This window comes from Python bivittatus, unplaced genomic scaffold (assembly GCF_059951505.1).
Source record: "Python bivittatus isolate LINGU-HERP-01145 unplaced genomic scaffold, Pbiv_v1 ctg000310_np1212, whole genome shotgun sequence".
Classification (NCBI taxonomy): Eukaryota; Metazoa; Chordata; class Lepidosauria; order Squamata; family Pythonidae; genus Python; species Python bivittatus.
Genome location: NW_028277054.1, coordinates 11,953,525 through 11,967,402, shown reverse-complemented (window position 1 = coordinate 11,967,402; position 13,878 = coordinate 11,953,525). Strand labels below are relative to the sequence as shown.

Below are 13,878 nucleotides of genomic sequence, written 5' to 3'. Positions count from 1 at the left end.
ACCTCCCATCCTGGATTGCTCTTGGGGGGATAAAATGGATAAAATGAGCTTTTGGAGGAAAGGTGGGCTATAAATCTAATCAACAAATAAAAGAAATAATGAACTAGTGCCAATCAGAAACTGTTCTTCTCCCAATAGTACTGTAGTGCGTTATGAGAATTCAAGACAACCCTTTCATCTTCTGGCTGATACCAGCTCTTTTCAGGCAGACCAGTCACATTCCTCCTGGCCAGCAGATTGTGGGAAACAAAGAATCTGGCATGGTATTGATACTGGGAGATAGCACGGGAAATCTTCTGAAAAACTCCTACCCTACCTTCTTTAATGGTTGTTTGCTTTGAAACAAAATGTTTGCTTGATCAACCTTAGGACAGTGCTTCCCAAACTTTTTCCTTCATTACCCAAAATTGACATAAATCCCCTCCTTCAGCACCATCGTAACTTCAGACAGTCGCTGAACGAATGGTCGTAACTCGAGGACTACCTGTATTATAAAAACAATATAATTGAATGACCTTTATGTCATTTCAACAAATTACCCTTGGTAATTTCATTGATTTTCATCTTAATACTTTGGGAAATTTTTGAATATATTTTAGTACACATGGCAATCTTTAAGTCAATTTAAATGTCCCTGTTGTGATTGGGTAATGGGTTTGTGTGTCGTTACTTGAAGAAAAACCACTTTACCCAATTTTGGGTAATTTACCCAGTTTGGGAAGCATTTCCTTAGGACAAACGTTGCATCAGAGCCATGGAATAGTTATACAAACTCCCAAACCATGCAGTATTTGTTTCTTCCAAGGTTTGCTCCAGTGGGTTTTGGTTTGCTGTTTGTTTTTAAAATTATGTTTTTATTTTCAATGTCTTGCTGATAAGAATGTTTAAGTACTTAAAAAAAAAAACTACTGAATGCAGATAAGATTGTCATTGCAAAGAGATTGTCACTTCCACACCTCAACTAACTGCACTCAACATTTATTCCTCTTCTAAACAAAGAGTAAATATGACTAGCCTCTCTTCTGTTCTGCCTTGCCATTATCTACCAGTCAAAATCCAACTGGGATAGCCCAAGATGAATGGCCTGAAACTATTTCTTGTGTTCCTTCAACTCAATTTGATCCATCCTCATGCTTGAACTGGTAAAAGAACCATGAGAGAGTTTGCCGGAGAAGGGATTCTGCCAATCCAAAATGATTTCCCCAGGGCAACTTTCTCCCTATAAACAACAGGGAAGTGTTAAGAGTAATATCATGGTCTGAAATTCATAGTTTGTTTGACTTAAAAACGATGCCACGTACGCTATAAACAGCTGCTCACAGACACGTTCATCCAATTGCATGGTTTGAGCGCTGCTGTATTATTTGTAATGTGACTATTCCATCTGTGCATCAATGCATTTTTAAACTACCAAAAATAGGGGAGGGTAGTTAGTCAATTTGTAAGAAAAATTCCCTCCTCTTATTCCAGATAAGGTAGTGAACCACCAGAAATTATCCTACCAAAAAGATTTTTCTCACAGACATAAGCATTTTTTGCTTGATGTTCAACATCACACCCAAAGTTCCTATTTAGATACCTGTTGCAAAAATAATGGTAGTTGTAGTAGACAGAGACTTTTCCAGACTGGGTTGTACTGTAGAGCAGTGTTTCTCAACCTTGGCGACTTTAAGCTGTATGGACTTCAACTCCCAGAATTCCGCAGCCAGCTGCGGAATTCTGGGAGTTGAAATCCACACAGCTTAAAGTCGCCAAGGTTGAGAAACACTGCTGTAGAGTAACTAACAGACTGAGAACAAACCACAATGAAATGAATTCAATGCTGCTAACCAAGGTTTCTGCTTTTTTGAAAGAAAAGGAAGAGAAGAAGCGGAAGTTAAAAAAAACTTCCTGCAAGAGAAACCTACGAAATAGAAAAGACTGAGATATTGTAGAACTGTCCTATATTATACGGTATGGGGGAAGGATATAGATCAACTGAGCAAAGGCCAGACAAACTACTACAAGGTTCCCAAGTCCAGAAGAAGTGTTACATTGAGTGTTTCTGTTGCAGCACATCGTGTTTAGCCATGGTTCGTAAAACAACCTATGGCTAATTGAATAAGCCTCCACCCTGCCCCTTTATTTATTTGCTTTCTTTTCCATGCTGCTTATTTCTCACACGTTGTGAGCGGTTTACAGCAACTGACTCATGGAGAAAATCTATCTATGGGGTCGCTAAGAGTTGACACCGACTTGATGGCCCATAATCAATCAGAGCAACTGACATAACATGGCAATCCAAACCCAAACAAAACAGTAAAAATCACTAACAGAAACAAGTCGATTCACTCACCTGTCCTCACAGGCTCTTTCGGGTTCACACATTGTGCGAAGCCGCTGAGAAATTAAAAGCAACATTTTCCAGTTGGCTACCCCAGAGATTCTCACGTACATCCCACAGATTCAACCAGAAAAGTGCAAGGATGTAATCCTGTAATCTAAAAACGACAGAAAGTGCCATTTTGGCAAAAAAAAACCTGATGGGCTAGCTCAGTGTTTCTCAACCTTGGCAACTTTAAGATGTGTGGACTGCAACTCCCAGAATTCCCCAGCCAGCATGCCTGGCTGGGGAATTCTGGGAATTGAAGTCCACTCATCTTAAAGTTGCTAAGGTTGAGAAACGCTGCGCTAGCTATTCCTGTGTTAGTAAGGAACATGACGACTTAATTTTGTTTGTAATGGGGTGGGAAAATAGCCGTTTTGACTGTCTCCTTCACAAAGGAGAGGAGGTGGGAATCCATTCAGAGGCTCCCAGATGAAGCAGATTATTCAGATCCTTTCTGCTCTGGATTCAAGCATGGGCACAGGAAAGAAACAGCTTGGGTTGCTCTGAAGGATGAGCTACAACTGGATCTGGCAGGTGGGGTGTGTCCCTCCTGGTCCTTTTAGACCTCTCAGCTGATTTTGATACCAACCACCACGGTATCTTGCTGGACTGCCTTTGGGGTTGGAAATCAGGGGCACTCTCTTTTACAGCAGTTCCACTCCTATCTTAGTGGGTGGTTCCCAGCTTGGCAGTGAGTGAGGAGCAGTCAAGCCCACAGTTGCTTCCATGTGGCACATCAAATGGGTCAGCTCTCTTTTCATTGCTATTCAACATCGAGAGGGAGTCACTGGGTCATCCTTCGATGTGGAGTGAGGTACCGTCAATACCCTGTGAGGCTGTGAGGGACTGGATGGGCAGAAATAAGCCAATTAAACTTCAGGACATGGAGTTACTGTTACCCAGAAAAGCCTGACAGTCTGATGGTCCTTTTATATTGACATGGATTCTCTGGTTATTCCTTCAGTTGATAATAAGTTTCCGATTGAAAGTGCTGGCTCTGACCTGTAAAGCCTAGCTCCATTCAGGGATCATCTCCTGCAAGTAGAATCTGTGTGGAATGTAGGGAGAAGATGCTTAGCATCCTGTCCCTATGGAAAGTCAAGGGGATGTGTGCCCAAGGTAATCATTCTCCATAACAGTCCCTGCTTTATCAAATACTTTACTTCCAAAAATATATTTGACATCCCCTTGCTGACCTGCAGCTGGTTTATCAAATTGAGCATGCTTTGGATAAGCATGAAAGTCTATCTCTGTTTCGTAATTCTAGATTGATGGGAATCAAATCCTGGATAAGCAAGAGCAAAGTTCTTTATATATTAATTTAACAATGGAAATTCAATTGCCATAAGTCACAATTGGTTGAGAGAGAGAAAAAATCATTAATGGATAAGCTCTGCTGGCCATTTCGTCTAAATGGTTTCTCCAGCTTCGGAAACAGTATATTGCTAAATGCCACCTGCTTGGGGGCAGAAATGCACTGCTTGTGAACAAGAGATAAGCAAGATATCTTATTCAGTGGAAATGACCTGTTGAAGATCCCAGAGATGCTTTCACCTTTTGAAGGTGCCAGGAACTGAACTCAGGACCATGTGAATGCAAAGCACCTTGCTTCTCACCAAGATAAACAGGATGATGGACTATTAAGACTTCTGATCTGATCCAGCCAGATTCTTCTTACATTTAGAGCCCATTACGCCCATATCCATGCCTAGGGTCTTCTTTTAGATGAGATCCATGATCTGAACAAAAAGAAGATGTGCCCCTCCCATTCACGCCTTTGCTTGAAATAAACTCAGCATAAAACAGTTGGTCCCTCATACGAACAACAATTAAAGGCTGGGCCCAAAAAATGCCCAGCCTTTAATTGCTCCCTACTCCTCCATGCCCTGGTGCTTCTGCCTCATCGTCATCACTGTGCTTGCCGTGTTTCAGGAATCATCTTGTTCCAAAGGTACTTGGGGAGACAGCAGAAGACAAGGGGGAGGGGGAGGAAGGCTGTCAGGCATTCCTCCAAGTCTTTTATTCCTCTGTCTCCTAGCAACAGTATCCGTTGCCATGGAAAGTGCAGTATGCTCCATCCCAATCAGCACATGGGGAGCAGTTAGGGTATCATTCCATAGCATAGGCTCTTGGCACATGTTCAGAATGTAAACAGAGATGACTTTGGGTCAGGAAGAACAGCTGGGAAATCAGCAAACCAGAGACATTCACACACACCATATTGTACACACCACTTTCATTCCTGAGCAAGAGACTGCCAAATGCAGAGGGAATGCAGAAGTAGTAACACCATTTCCCGACAGTCGATGGTTGCAAAATGCATGGTGTACTCTCTGAAGGTCAAGTCGCTAACCTTTTAAATGTGGGGGGGGAAGGGGAGGGGAGATGAGCAAATAACTCAATTTGGCTTTCAAAGTTCAGCGATGGAGCAGTCTTTTTCAGAGTCAGCATCTTCACTCGTACCAGGCATATCTGTATGCACTTAAGGCCAGAAGAAGTAATGATATTTTATTTTTATTTATTTCACAACATTTATAAGCTGCCCCAACCCATATAGGCACCATAGTGCCATATGCAGTAAAAATCATGGTTTGGTGCAAGGATGGACCGTATTTTGCTGGTTAGGTACCATTTAACATGGTTCTTTGGGGGGGAGGTTTGTAGTGAACCAAATGGGCAGAATCAGGAATGTTTGCTTTTGGTTAGAAGTTTGGGGTGAGCTCTTTGCTGTTCTCTTCATCGTGCTTAATCCACTGAGGTCTTCTCCTACAACGTTTGTGTTTTTTGCCCCAAAATTATGGGTATGTTTGGCATTGATTTTCAGCTGTCCCACTTGTGATTTCTGGTGGTTGAGAGGGGAGGATCTCAGAAAAAAAGGGTTGGATGACCGGAGCCACCCCTGGGGCTGCGTATTGCTGAGCCCTGCTCTACTGCACACCTGGCTGACAGGGAGGTGAAGAAGATCTAACCAAAATGGGGCAACTTCTCCAACCTGTGTGGAAGAAAATGAATTCCAAGATTTACAAAAATATAAAATCTTTGGCTTGGGACATATACCTATTTCTTTAGTTTAATTCTGCACAACTTGTCTTTCAGATCTTCCCAAAATGGCTTACAAATAATGCACACGCACACACACAGGCACACCCCCCAAAAAATTCCAGCTGGGGGATACACCACAATGTTAATGTTCACACTGGTCTGGGAATAAAGTTTAAGAATAAAATGCTTTTTGTAAATGAATAAATGAGCGGACCTTCGTTTGCCTAAACCAGTGTTTCTCAACCCTGGGAACTTTAATTCTGGGAGTTGAAGTCCACACATCTAAAGTTCCCAAGGTTGAGAAACACTGGCCTAAATTGTTCTTTGGGAAGGGGAGGGAGATTTTCCCCCTAATTAGCTTACCTCCTGCTAGGGCTAACACCTTTCAAAGTCACACGTCTTCTCTGGAACATCCAAGGGAAGGGGAGCAGGGAACAGGGGCAAAAGAGCAGAAGAACTCGTGTCTGCGAAGGGGGAGACGAAGTCCCACGACCGGGGGCGGCAACGGGTCTTGCATAAAGTGTAAAGGTCTTAGGATTGCAAGCCTGGAAGCTGGCACGCTGCTGAAGTCCATTCGCAGCTGCAGTTCCTTTTCCAACCCAAGCACAGCAGGAACCGAAACTTGCACCCCGCCAATGCAGGTCTGGGGGGCGTGCATTTATTTGGGGTCCCCTTCCGTTCTTTACGGGGAATGGATTTTCCCAGGAGGGCGGGGAAGGTGGGCGATCAGAGCCTCCGGACTGCTGAGCAAAAAGCGAGGGGCGAGCAGCCCCCGGAAGTCGCCTCGCCTGCGCTCCTCTCGGCGCTGCCAACCGCTCGGAGCTCCCGCGCCCGACGGGGCAGGGGCTGCGTAACGGGCGGCGGGCGAGGCGAGGCGGGACCGCAACAGCGCGTCTTCGGAGGCCGAGACCCCACGGCTCTTCGAGACAAGCGCACCGACACGAGCGCGCGCGCTTACCCAGCCCCGCCCCGCCTTGGGTCTTCCAGCTCTACTGAATTTCAACTCCCACCGCCCCCAGTCAGCTAGGGACGATGGGAGTTGAAGTCCAGCAGCGCTCTCAAGCCCCAGCCCGGGATGCTCCAACTCTTCAACGCGGACCTGCGGCGGCCCTCGGCGCGGGGTACCTTGGATTGCGATGGCCTCAGATCTGCCCGACAGAGCCTCCTCCCGGCCCGGCAGCTCCATTTTCCTGGGCATCGCGGCGCGACCTACGAAGAAGCCACCCGCTGTCCACGCGCGACCCTTTAACCACTTTCCAAAGCCAGCGTGGGGTGGGTGGGCGGGCCAGCTGGGGTGGGCGGGGCCGAGGGGAGGGCGCGACGTAAGCCCTTGGGGGCGGGGCCGTTGGCCTTTCCAGTGGGGGAGGGGGAAACCTCGAAAGAGAAAAGCCTGCGCTCGCAACGGGGCTCTTAGTTCAGCCCGCACTGGTGGCATCCCGGTGGCATTCCGACGCACGTATAACTCCCCCATGTGCCCCCCCCCCCATGCGGCTCTTTGTAAACCTGCGTAACGCTAAGAATGCACCGAGGACCTTGGCAAGGCTCAGCTCCCCCACTTTAGGCACAGAGAGGCTTCCCGTTGCAAGGCTTATGAAGTCCCACTCGATTCAGTGGAGTTTTCTCCCAATTGAAAGCGCTGAGATTTGCAAGCTTTTGCCACTGACAAAATAGTGGGGATGGGAGGAAGCCCCTTCCGTTCATCAGGCGTAAGACTTTTTGAGTCTTAAGTCCAGTTAGAGCAGTGTTTCTCAACCTCAGCAACTTTAAGCTGTGTGGACTTCAACTCCCAGAATTCCCCAGACAGCCATGCTGTCTGGGGAATTCTGGGAGTTGAAGTCCACACAGCTTAAAGTTGCTGAGGTTGAGAAACACTGAGTGAGAATTTCCAAATCTGGGCTTCAAAACTCCGGGCAATCGCTAGATGAGAAAAAGAGGAAAAGCTTTCTGTGTCACTTTGCTGTCATCTAGGGGTTGCCCAGATTTTTGCAGTTGAGATGATGTAGGCCAGTATTTCCGATCAAAAAGGTTTGGCAGCCTATGCTGAAATACAATATTATACAATACTGAAATACAATATTAAAATCCCATTGTGAGAAGCGGTCACAGCAGCAAATGCGTCAATTTTCATTTTTAATATGGTAAATATTGACCAATATCACCCATACAAACAAAAGCTCTTTGGGGGTTCTCCATAATTTTGAAAAATGGGAAGGGCTCCTGAGATGAAAAAAGTTTAAGAAACACTGATGTAGACCTAATTGTGGTGATTCCTGCCCACATAGGGTAAGAAGTCAAGCCGCCAGTTTTTGGCAGTCAAGTGTGGTTATAGGAAGCCTTCTTTGTGGAACTAAATGGCATCATAAACTCAACCCCCATTTTTATCCTCACAGCAACAACTCTTTGAGGTAGGTGTGACGAGAGAAAAAGACTGACCCAGATTCCCAGGAACTTCCCATCCCATCCCAAAGTCATTACGTTGCTGTGGCTCTGAGCTGAATAAATCTTGGCCCTTTTCTGATCTGACGGGGGATTATCAGAACATTTACATATATTTGCTACTTTTCTTCTCAAATGATCAAGGCATAAAACAGTAAGCAAAAGTATCAGAACTAAAAAGACCGCACGCAGCACCAGAAAGTAATCTAGTAAATGAGGTAAGGAAATAAAAACAGCTCCAGTTCCACATTTCAGACTTCAGAGAATCAGGTTGCCCAGTTCTTGGCCAGAGAACTAAAAATAAAGTCGCCCAGTTCTTGGCCTTGCTCAAGGACAGAGGTGTTGGGACTACAACTCCCAGGATTCCATGTGTTGACTGAGGAAGTCTGTGAGCTGCAGTCCCAACACACCTGGACCAGTATCAGGTGCTTAAGTGCTAGCTGAACCTTCCTGGAATTGCATAGTGGAGCATTTGCTGACAAGGTGGTTAGGGAATTCTAGGAGTTGAAGTCCACACATCTTAAAGTTGCCAAGTTTAAAAAACACTGGTGTACAGCCATCTGTCCTTTATAGGAAGAAGCCCTGAAAGAGGAGCAATTTAAGGTCCTTAATTTGAGGCCAGTTCTTCCATCAGGAAGTTGCTTTTCAGAGATCCAAGCACTTAGGTCTTTTAAGAACAAGCCTATTCTTCCCTAAGACTTAAATTGGAAAGCTGGGATTCGGCAATTCATGCTGTTCCTATCCTGTTCTGTCCTGAATCAATAGTCCACTCTGTTTGGTTTTCAACAGCAGTCTCTCTTTATGGTAGATGGAAGAAAGAACTAAATCTTCATGTTTATGCCATCTGCTTTTTCTCAAACCTTTTTCTTGATTCTGACACTCTTTAGAAATGGCCTTGTCCGAAGTAGGGGCTTTCCAAACCTGCTGGCCTTTTGCTCTGGATATTCAAGAATGACTTTTATGATTTCCCCAACCCGTATGATTCTGACAAGACTAAGCTGAGTTGTCATCTGAGTGAAGGAATAAGAATGCAGGCCTTATCATTTTGCACTTGATGGCAAAAGGTGTTTAGTGAAAGCCCTTTGCAACCCGCCCTATAATACACTTGCTACCCAAAAGAGGGAATTCCCCCACTCCTCATAGCCTTGTTGCTTTCTTCTCTTTCTCTTGCACTTGCTCTTCTCCTGCGCATGTAACTCTTTTGCTCTGGTGTATTTATACATCTTTCCCTGAAAGGAGATGGGAATGAATGAAATCTAGGAAGATCTGCTTGAACATCAAACAGCCCCAAAGCAAGAGCTATCGAACAGGTAAATGTAGTCCATCCTGGGCAATTTCTTGGTATGTTTTCCATCCAGGCTGCAGGGGGTTGGGGAGAAAGAACCCAAATCAAGCCAGGAAGAAAAGATATCTGGGAGGAAATCCTTGCCCCAGGAGGGTAAGTCTCTAATCTTGCAAATCACATGATTCAGCAAGTCATCATCCACTTTTAATTGTTTTGGTGGTTTGTGCAAGCATTGTCTTTTCTTTCCCTTTCTCGTTTGTCCGTATTTTCTCAAAGATCCTTGTCATCCCGTGGTTCAGTGATGGAGCTCCTGGAGTGGATTGTTTTCCCCCCTTTCTCAAATTCAACAGAATAAAATCAACCAAGGTTTGTGCAGAACCCACTAAAAGAGCTGTTGCTGCAATGTTCTTTTCAGTCCTCCTTCAAGTCTTGGTTACATGGGTTGGCTGGATTTGTACAACACAGACCACTTGAAACTGGGTTTGATAGCTTATGGTTCAGTGTGTTATGGGAACCAAGCCAGGATCTTACCATCTGGTATGAACCAGGCAATTAGACTCAAGCCATAATGTGATTGCATCACCATAGTGCAGTGTTTCTCAACCTTGGCAACTTTAAGATGGGTGGACTTCAGCTCCCAGAATTCCCCAGCCAGCATGGCTGGCTGGGGAATTCTGGGAGATGAAGTCCACCCATCTTAAAGTTGCCAAGGTTGAGAAACACTGCACTACACCAATCTCAAACCAAACCAACCACATTATGAGTAGAGTAAGTATGGGGATCCAGAATGGGATCTGCTAAGGGAGTCTCTGAGTCAAGGAAGCCCTGAAATGAGTGGGGCTTGCCCAGATACAAGGCTGATCAGTTCCATCACCCATTTTGTTGGAATGCTTTATGACAAGAGCCACCTGCACTAGGTGGCACCCAGGATCAAAAGTCAGATCTGTACAAATGGAGTGGTGCTGGCATAGGGTATTCCATCGCAATAGGGGATCAAATTTAGAGTGCTGTCCTATGAAGAAATGTCAGCAAAACTTCAAATTTAGAAAGCTAGCTCTGCAGGAACTCTTCTCGCATGTCACGTGAACCCAGACACCATGATCTGCAAACCGGGGTTTATGGCTTAGCATATTGAGAGAACCCAGCCATTGCATGGACTGATTTATATATCTGCAATCTTTATTGGTGCAGGCCAATAAATCAACTTACTTAGATGGATCCAGCTTGGCAGTGATTCAAATCCTCAGGTATTATACCAAAGTTGCACTGATATTGTTCAAAATGACAGGTGATCCACTGTTTTGTTTGAGATAAATCAGTCTGCAATGGAAGATAGAGAGAAAAGGTTGAGCAGATCAATTGCTGAATAAAAATGTTTAGCATCGCGCCCCCCTCCCCAGAATGACATGGAATCAGCAACATGAAACTCTGCTTTGTGGCCCAAACAACAGTCAGCCAAAGCTAGAGGACTCCAAGTTCATTAGGTTCTCCAGTCTTATTTGAAACATCATCAAAATGTATAAAGAAAACTCCATGGGGGAGGAAGGGGCTGCTCTATAGCAGGAACAACTGTGTCATTAAAAGGATCCATCAGTGGGGAAATGGCTTTGTAGATTAAATTGCAGAGGGAAACTGTATGTTTGGGAGGGGAGGAGAAGAGAATCTTAAATTCAAGTGATTATTGCTGCTGAGAATGAATTAAAATCCAAGTGCAAGCAATTTAGGTCACAATCAACATGTTCAGAAAATGATAATACAACAAGAAACAAGAACAAGAACAAATGGAAGGAAGAGATATTGTCACTCAGTGGGTGGAAAATTGGGGTAGCAAGTTGATTTAAACTCTTAATCAAAATGGCTTCTTGCTCCTTCAATTTTCTTGTTTCTCCTTCCCCATCATCTGTTCTCAAGGTCCTTGCACAAAATGCTGCATTGGCAGAAATTGGTTTGGATGGATGGATGGTTAGAAAGCCATTGTAACATCTGGGTTCATGGACCAAACTAAATCTGATTAACCACATGCAATTGTTAGATTCACATAGCATGCTATATGTTAACAAATAAACCATATTATAGTATAATGTGGAGTCTGGTTCACACAAAATATCAAAACAATGGCTTCCCACTGCATACTAAGCCATAAAGCACCTAACGTCACCTCATTTTAGTTAGTTTAACATATGGTACAAACCTATCCATGGTCTGGATTCAAGCATTGCCCTAAGACATGGTTTACTTAACCATGATTTGTTGAGTAAGCCACAATGAATATGTTCACCCTTGTGCTAAGACATAAACCTTAGCTTTCAGGCTACAAAACCTGGATTCACACAAGACACTTAAGCAAAAATTAAGCAAACCACATTTTGGTTGAGTGCAATGTTTCAGCCCTGCTGATACAAGAAATTATGTGCTCTAGCCTCTCTGCTAGGAAGTCATCTTCTGGAGCCCACCATCCTCTAAGGCAATTTGTTCTATGTGGTACTACTCATCGTATCAGGTTGTTCTTGGTAACATTTTGTCTAAGTCCTTTGTCACTGAACCAATTGCTTCCATTTCAATCCAAGACAGATGTGGGAAACATTTTGGTGATCAGAGGCTCCATTGAACACTTTTAGGGCAGCAAAGCAGAGAGAGAAATTTTACATACACTGGCGAACTCAAAATCCTTTTTTTTCCCCCTGAGCTGGGAGGGGAAAACATTTAAGAGGGGTCCCCCCCCCCCGTTTAAAGAAATATCTCAAGCCCATTGGAGGAGCTGCATCACCTCCATCACAGCCTTTCAGATCTTTCAAACTATCATATCACTGCTTGATTGTCTCTTCACCAAATGAAATATACCCAGACTTGTCGACTGACGTCTGAATGCAGGAAAAAAATCTGGATTACAAGATATCCCCCTTGGGAGCTTGGTCCCTGATAAAAGCATTGCGCTTCTGGCTTCCACTAAATTCTCCTGTAGATTTGTGAACAAGTCGGTATTGCAAAGAATTTCAGATCTAAATTTGGGCAGTCTTTGAGGAAGTGCTGCTTTTAAGAATGGGAAATATATCTTACCATAAAGATGTTTGTTTCATTTTTTATGGTTTTAGCTTATTCACACAACATGAAGTAATGTTTTGCTAAGCACCACTCACTTTATGCTCTTAATGACAGACAGACTAGCTGGGTTCATATACTAGATTAGGCAAAAACAGAGTTGGGTAGTTAGCTGTTCAGCATGTTGGGTGAACAGGCCATCTCTTTTCAGCCATAATCTGCTCAGTTGGGAGCATAGCAGGTTGTGTGAATCATGTTAATTATTGTTAACCTGGGCTTCAAATGCAGAAAGTTGTATGAACTCAGCCACGGAATGACCAGGATAGATACATGAGCGCTTGAAGGCCACAGGACTATTTTATCCCAAGCCTTGCTGGACTTGGGCCAGTTGGTAGAAGGAAAGGAAAAACAGTTTTTTCCCCTTTGTCCCTTTTTAGGATTTTATAATTCAAAATATTACGAATGTTGTCTCTCATTGCTTTCATCAGAAGGAAATGGACATAAACCAGCTTCAGGTTTCCAGGATTGGAGCTTCCCTCTAGGTTGGACCTCTGCCCTTGGAGACTCACAATATCCAGTGGCTTCCAAGGTGCTTTCTTGGGGGCTCTAAAAGTGTAACCTAAGCTAAACCATTTCCAAAAAGGACATTCTGTATTTATAACATGAAAACCATACATCTGCACTGAAGAAGGTATGACTCAGACCTAATTGTTGTTAAAAACAGAGCTTGCTTCCCCACCTTTTTTCCCCCAAAATCCTATTTGTTATATAAATTTAGCTCCCCTTCAACTGTTTTGGTCCGAAACAAATGGCTAAAGCCGATACGTTTTAAGAAGACAGAGTCTTCCCTTTCACCATTGAGCTGAGCGTGTCTGTTCTCTCTCACACATACCTGCCCACACACAGACCCACACATTGGAAATACATCTGAAAACGAGTTGCTTAAAAATAGTTGATTTTTCCATTTAAAATACTGTGAAGGTCAACCCGTCTTCTCATACCGCCCCCCCAAACCTTATCTGGCTGTCATTTCAGTTCCTGATCTGTTAAAAACAAACACATACAAAAATGCTCTGCTCTTTACCCATCTTCCTATTGTCTTTTCCTTTCGGAGCTGTGTGGAACTGGGCATATGATTCGGCATCTGAAGGCCTTGACTCATTTCTCTGCAGCACAGCTAGGACAAAAAGAACCTGCAACGCTGACAGAAATCCTTGCAGTATATTGATAATATTGCCGCAGTTGGCGAGGGGAAGAAGAATTCACGATATATGATTTCTCTGTCGGTCAACAGGTAATGCAGATGACCCCCCCAACACACACACACACACACACTCTCTCCAAACCCTGAGATACCTTGGAGGAATCCCATCTCCAATAGCAAAACTGGGACAAGCAGAGACCCATCCTTGCTTGTGAGTTGATCAAAATGTGATTTGAATCCCAGGAGCATCATGGTGGTTGTCCTTGACTCCATCTCTGGCCACTCATAGTCTCAGGTATACTTTCTGCTCCATCCTCTCTTGGTATGAGCTGGCAGAAGATGCTTTATCATAAAGGGGTTAAATTTACACACAGGCAGACCTCATGAGTTGGGGGGGGCACACCTAACAACAGCAGTGGCCTCATTCTGGTTGGAAAGGCGACATTGACACCTTGGGTGTCACCCATCAGCTCACTGCTAAGATCATCTCTCACTTGGGTTTTA

General features: G+C 44.2%; 1 protein-coding gene across 4 annotated transcripts in view; it reads right to left on the bottom strand.

Moving 5' to 3' along the window:
- The window catches only part of LOC103068096 (mitochondrial peptide methionine sulfoxide reductase-like), a 61,863-nt gene extending 55,176 nt beyond the window's left edge, over window positions 1-6,687 (bottom strand). For 3 of the 4 annotated variants that reach the window (XM_088140118.1, XM_088140121.1, XM_088140122.1), the window contains exon 1: window positions 6,536-6,687. In XM_088140118.1, the coding sequence (XP_087996244.1) occupies window positions 6,536-6,608 (73 nt within the window). In that variant the 5' untranslated portion in view covers window positions 6,609-6,687. Of the gene's footprint in view, window positions 1-5,773; window positions 5,969-6,535 lie in introns of those variants that run through there. The other variant, XM_088140120.1, reaches the window with a different exon arrangement.
- Between the last annotated feature and the right edge of the window lie 7,191 nt (window positions 6,688-13,878).